At 40.0% G+C, this 25,878-nt stretch overlaps 1 protein-coding gene across 2 annotated transcripts; it reads right to left on the bottom strand.

Moving 5' to 3' along the window:
- Positions 1–838: 838 nt before the first annotated feature.
- Positions 839–22,567, bottom strand: pstk (phosphoseryl-tRNA kinase). 2 transcript variants are annotated; one of them, XM_084670983.1, is made up of 6 exons: positions 22,279–22,567; positions 2,338–2,581; positions 2,047–2,248; positions 1,843–1,918; positions 1,647–1,740; positions 839–1,308 (listed from the first exon to the last, which is right to left on the bottom strand). In XM_084670983.1, exons 1-6 carry the CDS (start codon positions 22,498–22,500, stop codon positions 1,259–1,261), a joined length of 888 nt encoding a protein of 295 aa, XP_084527109.1. In that variant the 5' UTR covers positions 22,501–22,567; the 3' UTR covers positions 839–1,258. The 2 variants fall into 2 exon arrangements, with proteins under 2 accessions (XP_084527109.1, XP_084527108.1); XM_084670982.1 differs by having other exon boundaries at positions 839–1,427; positions 22,279–22,566.
- Between the last annotated feature and the right edge of the window lie 3,311 nt (positions 22,568–25,878).

Below are 25,878 nucleotides of genomic sequence, written 5' to 3'. Positions count from 1 at the left end.
CATCATGGCCACCAACAAAACTCAAGAAAACTTGTTCATGCTCCGGCTTTGGCTGTTGGATATTCGGCAGCGTTGCCACAACGGACCGAATGGCTTCTTTGTGGCAACGGACCGCATGGCATCTTTCTCCGCCGCAATCACGGAACTACAACACAAACCGCAGACATCTGACTTACATACCTGATGGCCAGACCCATAGATATATATAATGGCTAGATGTCTCGTCCGTGTTGCCGGCCAACGGAGTCGAACGTCCGCACATGGCGGCCATCTTGCTACAGTCAACTCGCTCCCCCATAACATTGGGTTGGTGCTCCATGTACTTTTTAAATAACCATAACTTGCTAAATTTTCAACCAATTTTTAAACTGTTAGTTTTTTTTATCAACGTCATAGATGTAGTAATGCCACTGCATACTTCTATTCAAAACGTTTTGAAAATTGAGCAAGTTAAAACAGTAAGACATCTAGCCTTCATAGCCTATATATACAGTATATATCTATGTATGTAGATTACAGAATGTAGAGTAGGATGTAGAATGTATGTAGAGTACAGAAGCAAAATCAAAATTGAGCGGAAGTACGCAGGAGGGCAGAGCCAGGCTAGCTTCAGAGCGCTTCACAGCCAGTGTGTCCCAGGCATTAGCTAGATTGAATCTATGGTTCTGGATTGATTGCAATGTCTGAACGTCAGTTTCCACGCCAACTGGCCTCCTCTCATTATTATATTGGGAACAATGAATGAATTAATTAATTAATAAATAAATGAATAAATAAGTAAATGAATTCATAAATGAATAAATCAATCAATCAATAAATGAATACAAAAATAAATACATACATAAAAGTAAAATATATGTAACAATTGATTGACAATTGTGCATTCATTAATACATATATTCGTTTATTTCTGTCTAAATGCATGAATGTGGACATTTATTCATTCATTTGTAAATATGGCAGGTTTGGTCCTCCATAAGTGTGTGTATATGTATGTATATATTTACAAGTATAAAAAAAGAATAGCCAACAGTTGTAGGTCATATTTGCTGTTTTCTGCAGTTACTGCTCTTACACACCACTCTGTAAATGTCTTCTTGTAGTACCTACAAAACAGGCATCTTCTGTATGTTGTATTTGAGATGTTGTACGGAGAAACACCACATAATAAATAATTATCAATAGATGTTTCTATACTTTTCCAGTGGCATTTGTTTAATTCAGAAGGAATCTTGCCATGATTTCCTTTGTATCTTGATCAAAAACATCCAATGCTCTTTTTGCCACACTCTCTCCATCTATGGTTTCCTGTGGGGTAATAGGTAGGTCTTGAAGAACTTTCTTTCGCAGGTTTTGAAGAAATGTTGTCTTTGCTTTATTCAACTCTGCTGCTAGAGACCTCATATGATCTGGAGACATCTTGTTCTCTGAACATAGGAGTAAATGTAAGAAAGATGCTCTAAACCAAAAATACGTTACACTTAAGAATATATGTTAACATAAACTATGCTTGAGCCTAATTAAATACTTCAGTAGTCCATTGCAAAAACGAAATAACATTCCAAACTATTTCCTAGGCATATGTGTGTTAGTGTGTACATTTGAATCATGTTTAAGCAATGTTTTAGACAGGACTTTTAGCTGACCTCTTGCCTTCTGCATGGCCTGAGATACCCGTTGTCGACAAGCCTGGTCAGCTTGATGAACCACACTGTTGGCACAGATTAGACGATCTGCCACCTGGAATAAAAAAACATTAGGAGACACTTCATAAATACAGCCAGAGTCATATTTTTAAATAAATGTAGGTATAAACATATACATTTAGAAACCCAAACATGCCTTTTGTTCTGTGTGGTCCTGAACTGGGCTCAGTGGGTTGTCCAAAGCTATAGAGATAAGCTCCTTCAACCTCTGTCTGAGATACAGTAAAAGAGTATGTACATAGTAGGATAAATAGAGATTAATATAGATTTATTCAAAATGTGATCAAATAAATCACTACATTAATGTTCTAGTTGATTGATCAATTGATTCACAGCTCACAAGGCCTCGTCTGTGAAGCTGTCTTTGGTGTCCAGTGAGATGCTTCTCTGCTCCCATGGATTCTTCTCAGGATTGGGAGGCTCCATGCGCTGGGCCATCGCAACAATGACTTCATTGGGTAAGGCCTGGACTCGTCTTTGGTTTCTGTCTATGCATGATTCCACTGGACTGTGCAGATACACCTGACAAAATCCAATGGAGTCTGTGGCAACATGTTAACACAACATAAAAACTACAGTTGATTACCCACAAATAATTTATGTAACAAACTGACACACAAATTCTACTTACACTTTCTTGCCAGTTGATATACTTCATATCTCATGCTTCGGTAGTAGAAGTTGTCATCCAGTAGAAGGATGAGTGGTGTTTGGTGGGTCTTAGGCTCTGTAGCCCTTACTGCATAAACACATTGTTTCCAAGCAAAACTGTTGATCTGGCAGGTGGTGGGTGGCAGCTCCAAGGCTTGAGGATTCTGCAGGATATGCTCGACACATTGTAGAATTGCTTGCCTGTACAACCTCCATTTGGTTTGCTGAGAAAAAAACAACAAATACAGCCAAAAGTGGCGATTCAGGGGTTCAAGCCAGCACAACTCTTTGCATTTTTACAATTTCAATAAAGTGCTTTTGACGAGTCCGTATAGTCTGCTTGGTAATCTAGTCCAGATTTGCCCATTTACTGGAATTGGAATTCACTGGATATTTCAATGCTGGAAAAAAGTTTAAAGGGGTCATTGATTGCAAAACCGATTTTACCTTGTCATAATGGAATAACGACAGTTTGGTGGGTAAAATGGACATACAGTGAACGTCAAAGTCCATTGACACCTCTTTCCTATCTAAATCTCACAACTTGAAACTGCAGCTGTAAAACAATTGTTTTCGGAAAAGTGAAATTTGTGACGTCGCAAATTCCACATCACCTTTGTCATGCCCCAACATTTACATACAGACCAGCCCTCTGGTGTTCTCAGACACTAGTTTAGCTGTGCGCTGCTCTGTGTACTTCCACACAAACAACAAAGGAGAACGTTTGAAAGTTTTTAAAGTATATTGAAAATGGACCATTTTGTTCCAGGCTGTACTGGGAATGCTCACACTTTTCATAATCTTCCCAAGGAACCAGATACTTGACGGGCATGGCTGATGTTTTTCTATTAGAAGACCCCTATGAAGTTCGACACTCATTTATTCATTTGCTTGAACCATTTCACCAAAGACAGTTTTGAATTAAAACCTTTTAAATTTAAAGGATTTGCTAAGCCGCTGTTGCTGAAAAGAGGTGCTGTTCCAACCATATGCTCATCACAAACGCAAGCTGTAAGTATGATTTTGTCGCTAACAGTTAGCCTATTAGCAATGCTAATGTCTCCTGTATCCAGCATAGGTAGAATGCTAAATATGTTTCTAAATACATCAACATACCTTACTTAACAAATGACTCTAGCTAGACTAGCTGTTGTCGGCATTAAAAGGGAAGCTTCCGAAAAAATAGCCAGAAAACAAATAGCAGTCTAGCTTATTGCTAACGCCTGTCTAGATTATCTATTTGAAAGAATTGGAGAAAGACAGGTGCTAGATACAGGATTCGTTAGCATTGCTAATAACTGTTACCGACAAAATCATACTACAGCTTGCGGTTGTGATGAACATAAGGTCGGAACGCACCTCTTTTCAGCAACAGCTTCATAGCAAATCCTGCTTTACATTGTCCCAGGTTTTCAAAATTGTCCTTGGTAAAATGGTTCGCGCAAATGTGTCGAGGGTCGAACTGCACAGGGATCTTCTACGCTACCGTATAGACAAACATCAGCCATGCCCGTCGAGTCAAGGTTAGCTAGACTCTAGCTCATCTGCTTTTTATTAACGCTGATTTGCAAGGAATGCAAGAACAGCTAGATAGTGAAAACACCTACACTGTAGGCATGTAAACTAGTTAAGCTTGCTAATGCAAGAGCATAGATAGAATGTGTGATGATTTAGCCTAGTTTATTGGCAATGGGGATAACGTTATTTCATGTTGCTGACTGTGTTTCATTCAAATAAATAATCTGTGTTTTCATGTCAATCTACAATTCAAGATGCATGTTTGTCCAGATCTATTTTTCAGCAAGATAGCTAGAGCTAACTGAAGCAGAGTTTAATCACGATAGTTTATTTGCTAAGCGTAGTGCTAACGTTACCCATCTAAGGCAATCCTGTTTGCTTCGACAACAGAAGTGGAAACAACTAACGTAATCATTTCTAATTATGTCTAGTAAATCTGTTGAAAACAGTGTTGTGTAGACACAATAGACTTATTTTTACGTTCTTATTTCAAGTCTCCACCTCCGTTGTTTCAGTGAGTGCTGTTGGCAGTGTTGTGTCTTTGCTCTGCAGCTTCACTCGTAAACCAACCAATCAGCGTGCAGCTCATCTATATATTCATGAGCATACCATAAAAGGAGAAAGCTTGCGTTTTTTCCCGGGATGTATTTCACTGGATGTATCAGGAGCATAGAACATCACCCGGGCCATTTTCAGCCCAACCAATGTTACGTACCCTATTCGGAGACCTTAAAGAACAGTGTGAAATACCCCAAAAACCAAGTCCATGTCCCCTTTAATTATTACTCTAACACATTATTAGTCTAAACTGGTCTTGTTATTGTTCATTGTGACAAACTGATATGCAGATTTTCTGTGTACAGAGAAGCTTGAGTCTCTTGCTGTGGTCAAGAGGTCACGCAGTGGGTCTCGGACAATACACATAGAGTATGTGCTATGTGCTACTTTCACATATGTGCTACTTTCACCTTTGGAAAGAGCAACATGCAGAGTGCAGTGATGAACGAACCACCTGTGTGTTGTTCTCCCTGTGCATTAAGTTGTGGAATGTGTCCCGTTTAAAGACATGTTTTGGTGGTTACTATATTTTTATGGTCCAGCTCATGTATATAATGTCTACCTGAGAGACATGTTTCTCACTCATGCCTATCACTCTGTTGTGGACTGATGGTGTGATCCGAGCTCGATAGCTAATAAACAAAGTCAACTCTTTTTCATTGTGGTGCGTTCCTTGGCTCATCCTCCGACAGAAAATCATCCAACACAAAATAAACTTGATTATATTTATCAGCAATCAAACATATAAAGGGCAAAGGCTTGTAGGTTAGTTAGAACAAAGTTAACTCTTGAACTCTCGTACTCGCTGTGAAATATTTTACTGTGGATTATTCTTCTACAGGTACAGTCTTGCACTTCATTGTGCATTATGGGGTTCATGTTGTTTTAATTTGTAACTTGTATAACTGCATGCTCTTATGGGTCTTCCCTTTTGGCACTTGTTTAGCTTTTTCACAATGTATGCTTCATGTTTTGGCTACTTGCAATGTTTGGGACAATCTCGTTGTTATGATCAGTGACCTATGCTCTTTTGTAAAGCTCTCTCTTGGAAGTCGCTTTGGATAAAAGCGTCTGCTAAATGCATAAATGTAATTCTAAATATTGTCAATATACTACATCAAATGACAACGCAAGCGGCCGAGTTTCAAATTAACACCCCCAGAAAATAAGAACCAGTTTCAGAATAAAAGCTACAGAAAACACTTTACTGAAGACTATATGGAAGGAGTTCTCATTGGGAAATAGCCTCAAGGACCCATAAGTCCGCCATGATAGATTTTGAAACGTAAGTCCAATTGACTTGGAATTTGGCAGACATGTGTAGACTTGATGTCTTTCCATTTGTTGCTTAGGAAAAATGAATACAATACAGAATGGCTGAAGGGGTGTATTTATGTAAATGTACACATTGCTTCAATATTGATGTGTCAATAAATTAAATGTCATTTTGATTTATTGTTATTATACAGTCTTCAAGATTACATCACTCTGAAGTACCTTGCATCATCTCACCTTAAAGGTGACATGACATGCTGTTTTTGGATGCTTTTATATAGGCCTTAGTGGTCCCCTAATACTGTATCTGAAGTCTATTTCCCGAAATTCAGCCATGGTGCAGAATTATAGCCACTACAAGTAGTCCCACAATCAGCTTTCCTCAGAACGAGCTGTTTCTGTGTCTGTAGCTTTAAATGCTAATGAGGAGGAGAGGGGCGGCAACATGCGCTAATGTTTACAACGGATGTATCGCAATGGCTCGTAGCCCCCGTTGCTGTAAGATGCCTCGAATTTAGCCATTCTCTTCTGATCACCCTGGTTTGCAGAGGTGCACACTAATTCATTTCAATGTGGAGAAAGGCGGATATCGTGAGCCATAACACCAACAGCAGAACGGTTATCCAGATAACAAAGAAGTGTACAACGCTGGCGTTACAGTGTTTGTATTCACACACACACACTTGATGCCATCTACCTTTACATTAGCAACAGTAACTCAGCTGGCTCGTAGCCCCGTTGCTGTAAAATGCTTCGAATTTGCCCATTCTCATCTGATCACCCTGGTTTGCAGAGGTGCACACTCATAATAATTTCAATGAGGGGAAAAGCAGATATCGCGCACGCCATAACACAAACAGCATAACGGTTATCCAAATAACAAAGAAGTGTACAACACTGGCGTTACAGCGTTTGTACGTTAGCAACAGTAAGTCAGCTGTTAGCTGCAGAGCTAATGTTACAGCCAGAAAGCCAGAAATGTGCTTCTACGGTTCCTTTGTCGGGAGTTAAGTCTAACCCTCTAACATGTCAATTTTACAATATTTTGCGATTTTGAGGAGGAATCTGCCTTTGCTGTTTGCAACTATATATATATATATATATACACACAGTACCAGTCAAAAAGTGAATTGAATGGGAATATGTGTCCAAACCTTTGACTGGTACTGTATATAATAGTTTTTACTGTGCTGTAAACACATGGCTAAAAATATATTTTATTGTAGAGCTGCACGCAGCGCATTTATTTGCTCAGCCCCTTCTTGCCCCGCTCGCATTCTCTCTCACTACAACGGACACAACAGTGAATTTCCCTGTCTATCAGTGCACGCTCTGAATCAATGTTAGGGTGTCACTGTCAAATAATCAAGTGTGCGAGGGCTGTTTCGCAGACATTTTAAGCCCGTTATGCACAGGGGCGGATCTAGAAAAATATTCATGGGGTAGCGAGAGGGTGGCAGGAGGTTTTGAGGAGTGTTACCCCGATGCAGAAGTGTGTGAGATAAAAGAAAAAAAAGAAATGAAATGCTGTGCAACATGCATAGTCAGTGAACACTCTGAAATGAATTTGAGGATTATAGGTCACATGACCAAAAAGCTTTTTTGAATATATATATATATTTTTTTATAACCTGAGACGAAAATGAACAAAATAAAGGCTGTGTAGCATGAACGCATACATCTTCAACAGTTTAGCCCCACTCACCCCCATCACCCTGAGTGACTCCCCAGTCAGCACTGTGGAGTCCTTCCGCTTCCTGGGAACCATCCTCTCCCAGGACCCCAAGTGGGAACTGAACATCAGCTCCCTCACCAAAAAAGCACAACAAAGGATGTACTTCCTACGGCAGCTGAAGAAATTCAACCTGCCTAAGATGATGGTGCACTTCTACACAGCCATCATTGAGTCCATCCTCACTTCTTCTATCACCATCTGGTACACTGCTGCCACTGCCAAGGACAAGAGCAGACTGCAGCGCATCATCCCCACTGCTGGGAAGGTGATCGGCTGCAATCTGCCTTCCCTCGAGGATCTGCACACCTCAAGGTCCCTGAGGCAAGCGAGGAAGATTGTGGCCCACCCTGGACACTCCCTGTTTCAGCTACTCCCCTCCGGCAGAAGGCTGCGGTCCATCAAGACCAAAACCTCACGCCACAAGAACAGTTTCTTCCCATCTGCTGTTGGCCACTTTAACAAGGCTAAGGACTCACACTGACTTTGAATCACAAGCTGCACAATGACACCCTGCACGTTGCAATTTGCACTATTGTATTGTTGTATTGTATTGTATCTGTTTTTTTTGGTTAGATTGTAAATTATGACTACTTATATTTTTATTTTTGTTATGCCCCTTAGTATTAGCTACACCCCCCTTAGTATTAGCTAGACTTTGCTCCTTTTGTATAGTTAGTCCACATATTTAAGTTTCAATATTCCTATATGTTTAATGTATGCACCTCCCTACCAAAATAAATTCCTTGTTTGTGCAAACATTCATGGCAAATGAAATCCCTTCTGATTGTAATTAACATTATTTTGATGCTCCTAGTTCATGTTGTTGAAAAGCTATTGACTTTTGAAATTTGTAATTTGTTGATGGTCCCTAAACATACGCGTTGTTTAGGCAGCCAAAAGCATTGGCTAAGCGGCTGGTTGTAGCGGTTCTAAACACCGGGTAAAATAACACAATACTGGCCGTGCGAATATCTGTTGAATATCGAAATTCAAACTAACTTTACCACAGTTGTCCTTGTTGTTGCCTTCCCAAAGCATTCACGAGTTAACGTTGTTAACCTAAATTCAACAGGTAAACTAACGTTGCAACTCTGTTAGCCCTGCACTTTTGTAATTATTCTTAGTCATTAATAGATAATTGCGTAAACACCTTATTCCTCCGGTGTGGTCTGCTGTCCGTGCACACGATTGCTTCCTTGAATTGGAGCCTTCTATGATCAGTTTGCGCATTCCTTGTGTTAAAATGAAAGCAACTTCGGTTGGCTGTGTGGGGAGGGTGGATGTAGTCGTCTTGTGCTGCATTTACTTGCATTTGGATATTAGAAATTTGCTCTGGAAAATGTTTCTTTGTTTTCAAAGCTGCCAACTGGTGTGGCAACTGGGGGGGCAAGGCTATTTTAAGGGTGGTAGTTGCCACCCCATGCCACCCCGGTAGATCCGCCCCTGTTTATGCACCCTTTTTGCTTGCAGACTTTGCCTAAGGGAATTGCCCACAATTCACAGCGTTGTAACCTGAAACACGAAGGTTACCAGGGGAAGCCCGGTAGCGAGAGAAAGGTCCCGGCAAACCCGCCTCATAAAACAAAAAAGAAGAACATCAAACAAACAAGCATTGAAGGAGCAACCAACCCTGACATAAAGATAGTTAGAAATAAAAGTTAAGTTTAAACACAAAGCTCACTGATGGTTGATATAGCCAGAACTGTCTGTAGGTTGCACTTTGATGATAAAAGTAATGCTTTCAACAGGTTTGATCCAACAACATTACTATTTTGCCGATAATGTATGGAGCTAGAAAGCTGACAAAAGTATCTGAATTTGAATATGAAAGATCTGAAATATTTGTATGTCAAATTTTATAAAACTGAAATATTTTACTGTTGAATATATAACTATCTGAATTATTTGTATGCCGAAAAAAAAAAAAAAAGAATTATTTGATCCAGAAATACAAATTTCCCAAATTCAGATTGCGAATTCAGATTCTTGAAATTTAGATTGCTGAAATTCAGATTTTGTCTGAACTAGGCCAAAGGTGAATCAGCTTGCTTTCACAGGGAAAAGTAGACGATTTCAGAACAATCAAATTTTACCTCAGAACATAAGAGTTCCTTGTTGAAGGAAGAGTACAGTATGGAGCCCAATCGAGGTTTAAGTGCCTATATATTTATGTTTCTGTTCCGTTGTTCTCTTTTCTGTGTTGGACTTCTTTTAAGAGCTTGATGGCATCAACATCCAACCTGATATAAAATCATGAACTTGAATTGTGTCTATACATTATAATACCCACACAGAAAATCCAGGTTGAATCAAGTAACGCTAGCTAGCTACTGTATTGCTAATAGCCAATTATGGGTGGTCAAGTTTATTGTTTTTCATTGTCTCCTTATATTCATATCAAAGTCAATGTTCAGCCTATAGGCTATGTTCATTTGCTAAGTGACATATCAGATCGGTCATGGATAGTGAAATATTTGCTGTCTGAGAGTAGGCTAGTTAACAGCATAGATATAAATGAGTTATCTCACCTTTGGCCTAGTTTAGACAAAATCTCAATTTCCGCAATCTGAATTTCCGCAATCTGAATTTCAAAAAATTGATATATTCAAGTTAAATATAATAATATTCATAGTTAAATACATTTGGCAAATATAACAAAAGTCCAACATAATTTTTTGAATCCATACAGCTCATACAGATATTTTTCGCTCCAATTAATGCAAAATTTTTTCGCTTGCACGCTCGCATTACTTGTCCCTATGTACACTCACATCAAACCGATACAAGGACCTAGATTTTGGCTAAGCCCCTAATGTTTACAACGTCTGGCCCTGCCTACCACCACAAAAATAATCTAATTTTGGGAATTTTTGGGAAACACTGCATTCTCTCTACATAAATAGAGTTTCATAAATATCCACCAAGTTGGTGATGTTTGGACGTACATTGGTGACAATGTATGGCCAAATTAGCACCATGTCCGTACACATATTTGGACCTGTTGAGAAATTTCAATACCCTGCAAGTTTTGTAATGATTTGACAAAATTAATTAATATTAGTAGTGGGCATAGATAATTTTTAAAATCTAGATTAATCTCACTGTAATCTTGGAATTAATCTAGATTAATCTAGATTAAAATGGCTCATTTGAATTCCACCAAAGGTATTCAGAATATGTGTGCTACCCAAATAATGACTAAAAGTAAGTCTTTGAGAACGGGTTTCTCAAGCCAGGTGGCGCATTAGACCAGGGGCTCATCTCCTGTTTCCAAAATGCATCATAAACTGCTTGAGAAAGCTGTTATACTATGATAATTGGTGATAAAATACATTATGTTCAATAAGGTGTACTTGTGTTTACTGTTTATTCAGTTTGGCTGATAGAGCTGTGCTGACGGACTTGCCTCGGTTGCACTCCAACATAGTAGTTTGATGACGACGCTTCCCCTGCGCTATATACATCAGTGCTTGGCCTGGCATCTCTGCATTAGCTAAGGGATGCTTTGCGTTTAGGTGGTATTTGAGACTGGAAGAACTCCTACAGTAAACTAATTCCGCATTGCAACCTTAGTCTTGTCGAGGTTTCCATTAGGAACCTTCTTAAAAATACATTTTCCCTGAAGCAAACCGGGCGGCTTCATAGCTGCATCCATGTTAGCACGTCGTTTGATGTGTTAATTTCATACAAAAAGCATACACACAGGTTCGAAGACTCGTTCTCGTCCCCTACAATGCAATTTGCCTAGGTATAGATCCACGCTAAAATATCAAGGTGAAAGTCATCATAGCTTGCGTAGTATAGACCCAGCTCCCGACCCAACTTTGAGAATAGATTAACGGCGATATTTTTTTTACGCCAAGAGTCTCATGTTAACACAGCACGTTAACGCCGTTAACGGCCCACCACTAATTAATATATCATAATAATATATTTATATTAGGGCTGTAAAATGATTACAATTTTTAATCAAATTAATCACAGGTTTCTGTGGATTAATCATGATTAATCACATATTACCGGTTTTCCGAATTTTTGTCATTAGTGTGCGTCTTTGATTTTGCGGTACCTTGATGTTCAAGTCACCCGTTGCCTCTGACAAAACTTTGGTGAACCCCTCGTCCTCAACGATATCAATCGGTCTACAGCTTTTTGCAATACATTTGGCAACTGTGCTAGTCACCTTGTCACAGACAGACTTAGTGAGGGCCCTATGCTGTTCGGTGGTTTGGCGCATTCTACTTGAACTTCCCTCGCCGACCAACGCATGCTTCGCGTTGAGGTGGTATAGGTTACTTTAGGCTGGTATTGCTTCGGTGAAACGATAACATTCAGTCATTTAGCATTCAGTCATTTAGCAGACACTCTTATCCAGAGCGAAAACGTCTTCCCGCAGAGCAGGGCTCCAGACTGACTTTTTTTTACTAGGAGCACAGTAGCCCCTGACTGAAAATTTTAGGAGCGCAAGCAGAAAATTAAAGGGCACACAAGTTATATTGACCTGCAATGCATTTATTAATGTAACTAGAGAGGGTACAATTCAGTGGCAATTTTAGATCCTTTTTAGGAGTGCTCCTAATATTTTTTTTAAATATTTTCTTAAATATATTGTTTATTATCATTTGATGCTGGTAGTTCATGAAGAAAGGCACATTTAGTTTTTTCATTCAATATTTTGCATAATAATACATACATGTATTAATTGTTATCCGGTGAAATTAGGGATTTATATTAGCAAGGGGGTTTACGTTTAGCACTTTTGCAAGGCACTGTATTCATGTCACATTCTAGGTCTGATCCTAGAATCGCCCCTGCAACGCACCATATAACCTAAGCTCGAGTTTAAATACGTTATTTAATGTGACATTACGTACTGTAAATGCAAGTCTTAGCTAAATGACTTAAATGTATGATGCACTTTTCGATCAGTCCTCCGACACCACAACACGATACTTGCCGAGTATAACAGCGCAACAGCTCAAACACAGGCAGGGATACAGTAGCAACGCTAGTGCTAAATAAGTATTTAGCTGCTAGGCTCCATGACGCCGGGTAAGAAGGGCTCGTGAAACTGCTCACCAAAAGAGCGAAGGTGCACCCACTTGGCAGATTACCACTTGGTCTGGCAGATTAAGACATGTTTGTTGGAACCTAGCGAAAAATATCCTAAACTTTCCAAGACTTTTAGCTAGGTTTATAGGTACCTAACGAAAAATAGCCTCAACTTTCCTAGACTTTAAGCTACGTTACTAATGCAGAAGGAAAGCTGATATCGCTGTTTTACTAGAACGACGTATCTGCGTTGTGTGCTGACATTGTGCACACCCAATTAATTCAACATTTGTAGGTCGCACATGCGCAAGTGCTTGTAAAAAATGCTCGCACTGACTCAAAAACTGGTCGCAAAATGCAACCATTTGGTCGCAATCTGGAGCCCTGCCGCAGAGTGTGCATCACTTTGGTTTTATTGGATGTTCCATCTTAGTTTTTTTGGAATAGAACTTCTCATCCAGAAGTTACAGATTGGGTGAAATTGTGGTTATATTACGTTAAATGCGTTAAACAAAAATAATGAATTAATCCTTTAATTTAATCATAACGAGTTATTTTTCACAGCCCTAATTTATATATTGTATGATTTGTATGAAGCCACGCCCATTAGTTACATTTGTCATGCCTCCTAGAGAGGGTAGGTTGTAGGTACTCATGTGGATATATTCGGTGAGTTTTGGGATGATTAGACAAGCAATTGTGGACCTTTCTCTATTTATTTGCTGTATCACACCCTTTTTAAGTTAGTCATTATCTTTCATTTTAAAACTTTCAAATTAAAACTTGAAACTCTGGTAGCAATCGGATCTAAAGTTTAGGAGGAGATTAAAATTGCATTTGACAAAAAATTCTAAATGGAAAATCCATCATGGCAGACTTTTTTGTAGAGCATGTGAAGATGGACAAGTATGTCCAATTTAAAGTCAATCTAATTTACGGTGTGGGGGGTAAGACCTTTAAAAATGTGATTTTTTGAACGTTCACTATAGCGCCACCATCTGGCCGATTGGGCTCATATTCATACAGATGCACAACTTACAGTCCAATCAGCAAAATGTAAAGTCTGATTATTTACCATATCAGGGACATTTTCTCAAATATTTCAGAAAAATGACACATTGAAAACAGTAGGGTTTCAGCACCTACGAGTCTTGAACCCCAAATAAACGAGGCAGAGTAAGTAAGCAGTAACTGCCAGTGTTACAGCAGTGTTTCCGTTATGTTGATTTTTCTGTGGCGGCCCACCATGGCAAAATTTCTGCCGCTATGGTATCAGAAATAGGGCTGTACAAAATTTTGGGCTGTCTATCAGCAGTGATTGCTAGAGTGCATGTCAGAGAATAGCACGGACACACGCTTCACAACGCAGTTGAGATTGCGTGTGTGTGTTCTTGAGAACTGTAAGTCGTATAATTTATGCTGTCAGTTCATTAGGGTTCCTCCAGTAGGAGGGAACCTATTGTTTTTGTTAGTATTCCTATTATTATTTTTCTTCTCCGTTAAATGGCTCAAAAAGTCCTGGACCCATTTTTTTCCAATTTGGCCCAATGATTCAACAGATCACTCATTACTCCCAGACGGCTAGACGCCCATAGGTGGCACTATAAAACACGCCCAAAGTCTACGTGATTTCCCCAGCGCCCCATTACTCCAAAACACCTGAAAACAATGCTTGGTATACATGCCTTATTTCTCATGGGGAACAAAAAAGCCTCAAGAACCCACAAGGTCCGCCATGATAGATGTTGCTGTACAGTCCAAATTTGGTACAACCTTCAAAACCATTCTCCTCATGAACCATAGATCCAATCGACTTGAAATCTGTTACAGATGTGTACATGTTTTTTATAAATGGTCAAATTGAATAAGAAATGCAATAAAAGATGGCTGAAAGGGGTGTATTTATGTAAATGTCCACATTGCCTCAATATCTTTGTGTCAATAAATCTAATATAATTTTGACTGATTGTTTTTCAAACCTAATAGGGTTCAAGACGACATCACTCTGAAGTACCATAAACAATTTCACCTTGGTATGTCTATATATGATTGAATTCAATTGAATTGCTCCACAGTGCGCTCCAAATTCTCACAGGCTCATCCTGCTCCTTGACACTAGGGTGACCACCTGTCCCGCTTCGCGTTGTGTGTCGCACAGCATTTTCACCCCTTGTCCCGCACGTCGCATATTAAATATGCTGTGCGATACAGCGCAAAGAGGGACAGGTGGTCAACCTACTTGACACACGCGCAAGCTTGGTGAGACGCACGCACATCCTTTCTGGAAATGGTGTGCTGACCAAGCCCCCTATAGAAGCAAATCGTGACCAAAATTCAAATGAAAATGCATTTCCAGAAATGCATTTTCATTTTAAGGATGTGGCTGATTATTTGACTCAAATGAAATAAGTAATCAGTCATCCTTTTTGCATTTAAATTTTCTTCTTTAAGACTGCTCATTCTTTCACTTAATTAAAATGAAAACAAAAAAGACATTTGAGATTTAATTTTCAAAATATGCCCCAGCAAATAGATACCAAAATTCAATTTGAAATGTAAAATTTGAAAATGCATTTCCAGAGATGCATTTTCATTTTAAGAACGTGGCTGCAAAATCGTGACCACAATTCAAATTCAAATGCATTTCCAGAAATGCAAAATGAACGAAAAAGCATTCTGAGCGGCGCAGTAGAGTGACGTCAATAGCCGCTCTTCTTCAGCTCCCTGCCAGAGCCTGTTTAAAGGGGCAATTGACTGAAAAACCGATTTTACCTTGTCATAGTTGAATAACGACAGTTCGGTGGGTAAACTGAACATACCGTGAATATAAAAGTCCATTGACACCTCTTTCCTATTCAAATCTCAAAAAGAAAAAATGTGGCTGTAAAACGCTAGCTTTTCAACAAAGCTACCGGTTCTACGTAGGACCGGTGATCGCCCTCTTATTGGCTCTGGTATGTATCTTTGTCACGCCCCAGAATTTACATCCAGACCAGCCCGAGGTAGTGTCTATCTCCGATAGTAGTTTAGCTGTGTGCTGCTCTGTGTAGGCTACTTATAAGGAATTACAAAGAAGAACGTTTTGAATTATAACAAGGATATTGCAAATGGACCACGGTCGTAAATGCTGTGTTCCAGGCTGTACAGGGAAGGCTAACACTCACAGTCTTCCCAAGGAGCCAAACATTCAACAGGCATGGCTGCTGTTGTCTATGAGAAGATCCAGGCGAAGTTCGACACTCAATCATTCATTTGCTCTGAACATTTCACCCAAGACAGTTTTGACAACCTTGGACAATTTCAAGCAGGATTTGCTAGGAAGCTGAACCTGGAAAGAGGTGCTGTTCCGACCGTATGTTCATTGCAACCGCAAGCTATAAGGACAGTATGATGTTGAGCTGACAGTTATTAGCAATGCTAACGTTTCCTGTATATAGCATACCAGGTAGAATGCTAAATACGTTTCTACACACATCAAATGACTCTAGCTAGACTAGCTGTAGTCGGCATTAGAAGAGAAGCTTCGGAAAAATAGCCAGAAAACGAACAGCAGTCTGGCTTATTACTAACCTGTCTAGATAGTCTGTCTGAAAGAACTGGAGAAAGGCAGGTTCTAGATACAGGATACGTTAGCATTGCTAGTAACTGTTACTAGTAACACCTAGACTGTAGGCATGTAAACAAGTTTAGCTTGCTAGTTAACGCAAGAGCATAGGTAGAATGTGTGATAATTTAGCCTATTTTATGGCAATGGGTCAAACGTTGATTCATGTTCCTGACTGTGTTTCATTCAAATAAATAACCTGTGTAATGTAAATCTACAATTCACGATGCATGTTTGTCCAGATCTTGGTCATGTTATTTTTCAGCAAGTTATTTAGAGCTAGCTAGTTAACAGAAGCCGAGTAGAATCAGGATATGGTTTGGTTGCTAAGCTGTAGCCTAACGTTCTACCCACCCAAGTCAATCCAGTTTGCTTCAACAAAAGAAGTGGAAACAAGTAATGTTATCTCAATGTTATTTCAAATGATATATAGTCAATCTGTTGAAAACAGTGTTGTGTAGACACAATAGATTTATTTGCCCATTTTAATTTCAAATCTCCAACTTCAGCTAGTGCTGCTGTTGGCCGTGTTGCGTTTTTGCTCCCCAGCTTCACTCGTTGAAAACCAACCAATCAGCGCGCAGCTCATCTGAATATTAATGAGCATACCATAAAAGGAGAAAATCAGCGCGCAGCTCATCTAAATATTAATGAGCATACCATAAAAGGAGAAAAGCTAGTGTTTTTTCCCGGGAACATTTCAGCGGATCTGTCAGAGGGCATAGAACAGCACCCGGGCCATTTTCAACCCAACCAATGTTAAATACCCTATTCGGAGACCTTAAGGAACAGTGTGAAATACCCAAAAAACCCAGTCAATTGCCCCTTTAAGGAAAGCCTTGCCAATCCCTATTAAGCTCCATTGTACCAAATTTGGCTGCAGTTACACCAGAGTTCCAATGGGGGTGAACGCGAGCGAGTGAATGTTGAATGGGAGTCTATGGAGCTAAACGGCTATATTTGTGTCTTTCGCCTGATTGTCGTTGAGAAATCCCAGTTGATTGTAGTTTTTTCATGTTCAACATGGATTATAGGTCGAAAGTTGAATGAACGAGTACTTATGTCTTTTTGATTTCTTACAGGGTGAGTCGTTGTTGCCCATAACACGCTAGCATTCTGCTAATGAATGCTGATTGGTTAGTGAAGGACTGATACGATCAGAGCTCCTGCTTTATGGCATCCGAAGCGGAATCAGAATGTCAGAGCATTTGCAACAACATTAACAAGCCAAAACTCTTTCTAGAATGTGTATTGACAGGGAGAACCTGTCAGCTGTGTTGTCGATGACCTGAGAGAAAAAAGTAAGTGACCAGATCTTGCCGTAAAGCAGTAGCTCTGGTCGTACGATGTGTATGACGTCAATGACATTTTCAAAAGCTTTTTAGAACAGAAAGGCGACGTTAAAACAATCTAACAGCCAGCAGTGTGTATTTTTTTGCCTCGCCTTTCTAATTCAGAATTCAAATTACTAGACAAAAAATTATATCCTGAGAAAAGTGGATTTTGAGAGGTACTGCTCCATAGACCTCCATTCATTCTGCACTCGCTCGTTAGCGCCCTCACATGGAACTTCAACCAGTTCAGAACCTGGACTTTCCCAAGAGTGGCAGTTCTCTCTATATTAGACCTTCTCTGTCCCTGCTGACCGAGCTACCCATCTACCACCCATCTACCCATCACAGACTGAGCAACTTGATGTGAAATATTGACTAAAACAGTGGCAGAGCTACAATAAATGTGTAAATCTGTGACGGCAGAGTATGCAGCCAAGCTCTCTATAACTTGTTCTACTCGATCACGGGCATCAGACTCAGATATATTATTAGTAGGGCTGTCCCCGACTAAGATTTTCTTTGGTCGACCAAGACTCGACAAAAATGACTGAAAATCGACTAATCGAACTTTGAAACGCTTTTAAAAAATAAAAATAAAACGTACAAACATTTTCGCGATCTGACTCAATGGCTGGTGGACATTGCAGATTCAGCCGCTAATAGCAAGACTTGTATCACCAGTCCTGTTGTTAGGGCTGTCACGAGAACTACTTTTTCTTGTGCGATATATTGCACCAAAATTAATTGCGATAAACAATATTATTGCACACACGTCAATTGTAATTCCCCCCCCCCCCCCGGCGAGCTTTTATGGCTGTTTACGCGTTTATGTCGCTTCACTCCATCATCCCTTATTGTTTACAACGTTAACAGGGATACTTGGTTGGTGTTTTGCCTTTTCAGCTTGAGATATACAAGTTGTGAAATGGTTGAAATGCGTGTCTCACGGCCAAAGCGTGAGAGTTGGCAGCCCTGTGTTTGTCAAAAGTTTGCAGCATATTTGTAAATACTGTTTTTTTTACCGTGTTTAATGGCTGCATCTCTTCGGCTATATAGTGAGTTACGCTATCCGTGAGTGTGTGCCATTTCGCGCTGTCACGTTTATATTTGCACTGTCGGGAAAAGGCATTTGTAACTGTAACTTTGTAATTTGAATTGGAAGAACAAGTGGCACTGTGTAGATCCGAATTATCAAGAGATGTCGTTTTAATACAATTTATTTAGATTAAATAAAGTACTTTGTGATCAGTCATTAACGAAGGGTATGCTTGTCACAAATCGTTTGCAAGAGTGATTAAGGACGATAAGGAAAGGTCTCCCTTATACCATATGTTAATAATCAATCATTACAGCGGCCACCATGATTGGTAGGCACTGGTCAGTGACAGTTTAAGACAATAAACCCCCAAGCCAGGTTCCACAGTTCTGGAGTTGGTTAATGATACACAAACAGGATGTCTGACTTGGCCATCTCCTTGGCCAAAGGTCAGGTCAGCTCTGTCCAACCCCCAGACTTAACTAAGACCCCCTGGCTCTTAGTTAGGTATCATAAAATAACACCACAAAAACCTTAAGACCATTCGAGTGTCCCTTCTACAGAGTTTCACTCCACAAAACCTCAGTTCCTTACATTTGACTGTCTATAACAAAGGAACTTACTTTTTACCACTTAAAGGAACATAGTTACAATATAAATGTCAAAAAATGCCATTACAGTGGGAACATCATGGTGTTAAGGCTATGTTGGTGGTCCCTCGTGTACGGCTAAAGCGTAGAGGAGAGTGTGCCTTTTGTGTGGCCAGCCCTAGACTATGGAACTCCCTGCCATTAGAGATTAGTATGGCACCCTCCATTTTTAGTTTAAGTCCAGGCTAAAGAGCCACCTATTTTCTCTAGTCTTTCCATGATTGCTGTGGGGTTTATGTTTGTTTATATTTATATTATGTTTATGTTTATATTATATTCGTTTTTTTTATATCACTTTCTTTTAAACTGGATATTTTATTTTGTCAACTCTTTTTTTAATAATTGCTATTTTAGCTTTTTGAACTCATTGTGTACGTGTATTTTTAAGTGTATGTGTAAGTTCAAACGCACTCTGAAGCACTTTGGCCAGCCGTGTGGCTGTTTGTAAATGTGCTATATAAATAAAATTGTACTTGAACATGGAGTGGGGCTGCTTTTCAGCAAATGGTACTTGCAAACTTCACATAATTGAAGGAAGGATGAATGGGCAAATTTACCAAGACATTCTTGACAAAAATATGCTGCCATCTACCAGGATGAAGATTAAACAAAGGTGGACATTTCACCAAGACAATGATCCCAAACACACAGCCAAGGAAACTCTCCATTGGTTTCGAAGAAAGAAAATAAAGCTGCTCGAATGGCCCAGCCAATCACTTGACTTAAATACCAATACAAATCTATGGAAAGAACTGAAGATCAAGATTCACTGAAGATCAAGAGGCCCACGGAACCTTCAAGATTTGAAGACTGTTTGTGTGGAAGAATGGGGCAAAATCACATCACAGCAATGCATGTGACTATTTTCTCCATACAGGAGTCATATTGAAGCTGTCACTACCAAGAAAGACTTTTGTACAAAGTATTAAATAAATATCAGTAAGCGTGTTCCATATTTTTCCCTTGTCATTTCACATTATTACACATCTTATTTTCTGAACTTATTTGTTTTGGTTTCTTTGTATGTATGGATTACTTGGGTTGTTACCAACATCTGTTGAAAATGTAATGTCAATAGCACCTTTCGAAAAATGGTGACGTGTTTAATACTTATTTCACCCGCTGTATCTATAATTCCAGAAATCTGTATGCATTACCAACATCGCAGGCACTGTGCCCTACAGGAATCTGTGTGTGCCACCAATTGTATCATGAGCACTGTGCGGTATATATAGTTAAAGTAATCTGTATGTGTGTGTTTCACTGGCACTTAGTCATTGACTACATTACGGGCACTGTGCACTAGTGATGGGCATTCCGGCTCTTTTTCGTGAGCCGGTTAGTTTGACTCAGCTGTCTGAAAAGAGCCGGTGTTACAAGCCGACTACACAAATCGCATAGGAAACGAAAGTTTCCATGTTGTGTTACACGTATTTTGATCGTATTGTCTGGGTTAGCAGCGACGTTCTTCGTATGAATTTTTAATATGTGGTGTCAGAAGGAGCTTTGATGTCGTGGTAAATACGGCTATTGCCTCGGAACAAACCCGAAATACGTGATTAGTAGCCTACATTCGGGTAGTGTCTATGGGAACCAGTTAATTCAGAAGAAGCCAAATCAAAATGTTACCTGTGAAGGCCAACGTAGTTGACAAGTACGTAATCATATTGCGCACATGTCAGAGCTGGTATAGCACGCGATGTAAGTCAACGGACTCACGTGTGTACGTATTTTTGCTCTAATGGGATCGAATCCCACTTCATGCGAGCCTGCAAATGTTTTATTTTGTCTCCATTTATTTTGTCGCAAATGGTAGCCTAATGTAGTGCGCACGTAGCCTATTGGCCTACTCTGATATTTGCCGCAGCAAATATGAGATCCGACCTGAAAATCGCCAGTAATATGTTTGTGAATTTGTTACAGTGCGTGTCCACTGCAGCGACGCGATGCGAGCGACAACAAGTTTTCCATTCATTTTCTATGGAGTCAGGCGAATCGCTTGCGTGGTGCATTGTGGGTAGCGACGCGACGCGATTCAAGCGATTCGAGTTGAGATTTTCTCAACTTTATGCTAATGAGGAGCGATTTTCGCTAGCGATGGCCAATCGGAGTGTTTTCTTGTTTTTCGTAACGTAGAAACCATGGTAAACATTTCTAGCTTTCTAGGTTTCAAACTGGAGGAAAAACTAATTGTTTGTGTGGCTGCTTACCCAGTCCTGTACGATACATATCTGTATTCGTACAGAGATGTTAATACAAAAAAACGATGCATGGCGCAAGGTTTGCCGAAGTTGTGGGTGCTTGTACTTTCAAATTCAGTTTAGTCACATTACGTAACTTCGTTCTGTCCTAACTAGTTAGCTAGCCGGGCTGAAACTCCCTATCGTATCGGCAGATTAGCAGAGATTGAGGAATATAGAGTAAAACGTTTTTTTTACATATGTCAACGTGTATGTCTACAGTATTAAACAGTTTTATATTTTGTAAACAAGTTGTATTTTGATCGATGTTGCAACTACGTAAACCCAAGTCTGCACACTTGGCCATGACAACTACAACAGTGACTTTAGAGAAGTCCATTCTACATTAATCTGTTTGAAACGCCCCCGAGCGTGGTGAACTGTGGGAAGGCAAGCGATGGCAAGCGATTCGCGTCGCTGCAGTGGACACGCACTGTTACGAATCTGGCGATAGAGGCAGACTGATAGGTGCACGCACAGCTGGGAAACCAGTTGTCTTGAAAACCAGTTGGCTTGTAACACCGGCTCTTTTGGCTCTCAAACGGCTCTTTAAAACATTAATGTTTTAACTATGACTTTGACTATGATAGGTGTGAAAACAATTCTAATCAAATTATTAAATGAAATATTACTTTACCTTAACAATGTCTTAAAAAATGCATTGATTTGTTATGGCTCTCCGAGTTTCGACTATTCGTCTGAGTGTGTGTGTGAGTTGGCTCGGCCCTCTTGACAGTCGAATGTGTGTGCGCCTTTAGGCCTATATAATTTTGTTGTTGTTGTTGTTCTTTGAATTTGTGAATTATTTTAAATACAATTAAAATCATTCATTCAATATGAAAAATACACAAATACACGAATTGTAGGCTATTGATAAATAGTAACTGCCTGATAACATTGTAAATTAGATCATCATTACCCTCTGTACCATGTCTTCATAACCCTCGGCTGTTTTTGAATGAAAAGCATAATCTGGAATCAGATTATCATAAGATATAACCGATGATCTCCAGTGTTGCTGACCAGTCAGAGTCTTGACAGCCTCAGCGAGTGTTGATTTTCCTGATGCCGGTAAACCGCAGAGAACACACAAGCATACACGCTCACTTTGAACCTTTGCAGGCGTTTTGTTTAAATCCATTTGTGACAACTGCCAGTGTTTTCTGAAGTGTGGTGTTACTCAATTCTTTGGAACATTGTTTCTGTTATTGTTCTTCTTGTTTGACGGTGGTTGGCATCCAGGTAATTGGTACATTACCGCCACCTTCTGCTCCGGAGTGAGGATCAGACGATAGACGAGTGTTAGAATACTACAATCGTTACAATCTAAATCAAGGATTCCAAAAGAGTGGCGCGAGCTGCCCTTAGGGAGTGCGTGAGAGGAAAAATGTAATGGTGGTCTAATGGTGTAATAATTAATATTATTACACGGCTGTTCTTAATGCTGTAGAATGCTCCATTCACTTGAATGGGGCTTCCCAATATTCTTGCAATTCATATTTGACCACTGTCAAGGGAAGTGGTAGACTGACGTTGTCATACTCATAATTCTAGTCAGAATATGAGTCTGAAACCTCTCCGTTGGGCTGTGAGTATGGCCCAGCTAACAAGTATCGAACGCCAACTGTGCCAAAACGTCGTGTACACAAGTCCTTTTTTTACGTCTGTACACGTTTTGACGTCTGTACACGTCCGTTTTTGACGTCTGTACACATTTGGACCATCTATGCTTCCATGCTATTGGTTGGCTTCAACATAGCCACCCCCCTTTTTACGTAGTGTCTGCGCAAGGCTGTACGTAGTCCTACTGTGACCATGTGGGCTCTTACGTAGCTATCATTTAGTATTTGGGACAGTCCATTTGTGTGGGGGAGAGCCACTTGTGCGGTTTATTCGGTATCATTCTCATATCATACGGTTGCCAACCATCCCGATTTGTCCGGGACATCCCAATTTATGGGTGATTTTGATTTGTCCCGTCCGGGACAGGTCCAGTCCCGTTTTCCAATCACAGCCTCGCCGGCCGGTATTCATATTCAGTGAACTGCAAACAGGTGCGCATGTCAGAAGGGAGCGCGAGTTAATGGAAATATTAACGCGAAGGGCCTTGCATCACCAGTGCAGACGACCATCAGAATCTGAAAGAGCTCCTGGCCTCTGCGATTTACCTGACTGAATTTGGTGAATTATGGTTTCAATCATTTGTATATTTTCTGGTATATCTAAGTTAAGTTACCCAGGAGCTCTGTTGACAGACTTAGCTAACGTTAGCAACAGCTTGATGAATTGAGTCATTGAACACAGGAGGAGAGAACGCAACGTTAGCCAGCTAGCTAAAGCTCCGGTGGAAAATTCAAAATGAAGTATGCAGCCCATAGTGCCACTTGAACACAACAGTGACACTGACAGATCAAAAGCTAATTTGAGACAATATAAAGATGGAAAACCAAGCTAAGAAACGTAAACGTAATTACCTTCACTAGACTAACGTTTTACCAATTGGGCAAACGGCTATGTTTTTCTCAAGAAGAACAGTGAACTGACGGTTAAGGTATGTGTCAATTGAAGGACTAGTTCAGGAGAGATCTGAATAATGTGACCCCTTTCTCACTGAGCCCTACACAATTATTTTGTTTATTTACAAAGCACATGAAACACTGCAGAATTACCCTTTCTATACATTTCATGAAGAAATTGATATACTTTGATAGAACTCTTTCATATCCCATATCTTTGGAGAAAAAAACTGTCATGCGCTTGTACCACATAGCTACCTTGTCACTGTTCCTTAAACACATTGTTTTATTTAGAGTTACTACTAGGGATGAATGTAAAAAATCTATCTAAGTCCTAATATGTATACATTGTCTTCCATAGACAGTACAATTTCATCTTTTAGAGGTCGCTACACAGACCAGATGATGCACTTGATCTGAAGGTGCTGCTATTCAGAGTATTTCCCACAGGCTTCGGAGGAGAACATATCAGGTGGCAGGGTCAAATTCGCTGTGGCATCTTGATCGCAACTACAAGCTCTTAAAGTAAGTGACTTGTTTTACTGTGATTCTTTAATTTGCAACCCGAGGGAGCACTCATAATCAACGTATCCAAAGACTGTGGGGCAATGTCTGGAGAGGTGTGACAAAAAAATGCAAGCCCTACAGGACACCTACCACACACAATGCCTCAGGAAAGCTGGCAGGATTTTAAAAGACTGCTACCACCCATCTTTCAGTCTCTACCCCACTGCCTTCTGGACAACAGTTTTTATCCAAGGGCCAGCAGGCTTCTGAATGAACATTTACATGGACAGTTCTCACTAGCCACTTTACATTGATGCATTTCTCACTAGTCACTCTACACACTGTCACTTTAAGCTACTGGTTGCACTATCAGCAATATTGCACTAACTGTACCCCACTTGTCTTACGGTGCGTTCACACTGCAGCAGGGCGGGCAGAGCGGGGCGTCGGCTTCCCATTCATTTTCAATTAAACCAAGCGTTGACGCCCGAGTAGGGCATTGTGGGAAGGCGAGCGGGGCGGCTAAAGTTGGATTTTCTCAACTTAATGTAAATGAGGAGCGTGAAAACGCCAGCGATGGCCAATCGGGTTGGTTTCTTGTTTCTTGTAACGTAGCAACTGTTGTTCATGGTAAACATTTCTAGGTTTGACAATTTCAAGATGGAAGATCAACTCATCGTATGTGTGTCTTCATACCCAGTATTGTATGATACGTCTATGTTCAATTACAGAGATGTGTTGTATTTTGTACTTTGATTCAGTGTTTCACATTACGTAACTTTCTTCTGTGATAGCTGCATAGTCTAGCTAGCTCACCCGGCACACAATTGACATTCAACGCTGAAATGCTGGCTGGCAGCCACTCGCTATCCATACAGTGAATGTGTAGTGGCAAGTCATAATCTAGCTAAATCAATGATTTGCAGAGATTTTGAGTAATATAATAAAAGGTTACACATGTCAACGTTTATGTCTGATGCATCTTTTTTTCCAGCCGGAACAAGACCAGTTACTGTACATAGAGTGCGGGTGGCATTTAATCTTTCACTCATTTAATCTTTCAAAAGTGTGGAAAAAGATAACCTATTGTGTGCTGTAGATAAGATCATGTCAGATCCAGAATGCGTATCGGATTTTTGCTTAATGTGTGTAAAAGTTGTATTTTGTCTGCACATTTGCCATGACATTATACAAACTACAACAGTGATTTAAGAGAACTACAGCTCTGAATTAATCTATCTGACACGCCCCCAAGCGTGGTGCACTGTGGGAAGGCCGGCGGTGCAGAGCGGTAAAAAAGTCTGCAGTGTGAACGCACCGTTAGGTTAGTATAGGTGTAAGGTTAGTATAGGTCATTATCTGTATTAGAGGTCTAATATAATGTATAGTATTTTGTATATTTAGGAGATTTATAATTTATCATATTTTTTTTAGCTTATCATAGATGTAATTTAAGTACTTATTATGATATGCCAGGTTGCTTTGCATTGTCATGT

The sequence above is a fragment of the Hypomesus nipponensis genome, chromosome 13 (assembly GCF_054491055.1).
Source record: "Hypomesus nipponensis isolate SF chromosome 13, ASM5449105v1, whole genome shotgun sequence".
Lineage (NCBI taxonomy): Eukaryota > Metazoa > Chordata > Actinopteri > Osmeriformes > Osmeridae > Hypomesus > Hypomesus nipponensis.
The sequence above is the reverse complement of the archived record's forward strand: the minus strand, read 5'-3'. Positions and strand labels throughout refer to the sequence as shown.

What these genes read in the sequence shown, in the direction of transcription:
- pstk (XM_084670982.1), bottom strand. Translation starts at nt 22,500, where the DNA reads ATGGATTTAAACAAAACGCCTGCAAAGGTTCAAAGTGAGCGTGTATGC. An exon ending in ATGAAGACATGGTACAGAGG is followed by an intron (nt 2,582 to 22,278) that starts GTAATGATGATC and finishes TTTTTTTCTCAG; the next exon opens with CAAACCAAATGGAGGTTGTA. An exon ending in AGGACCACACAGAACAAAAG is followed by an intron (nt 1,741 to 1,842) that starts GCATGTTTGGGT and finishes TTTTTATTCCAG; the next exon opens with GTGGCAGATCGTCTAATCTG.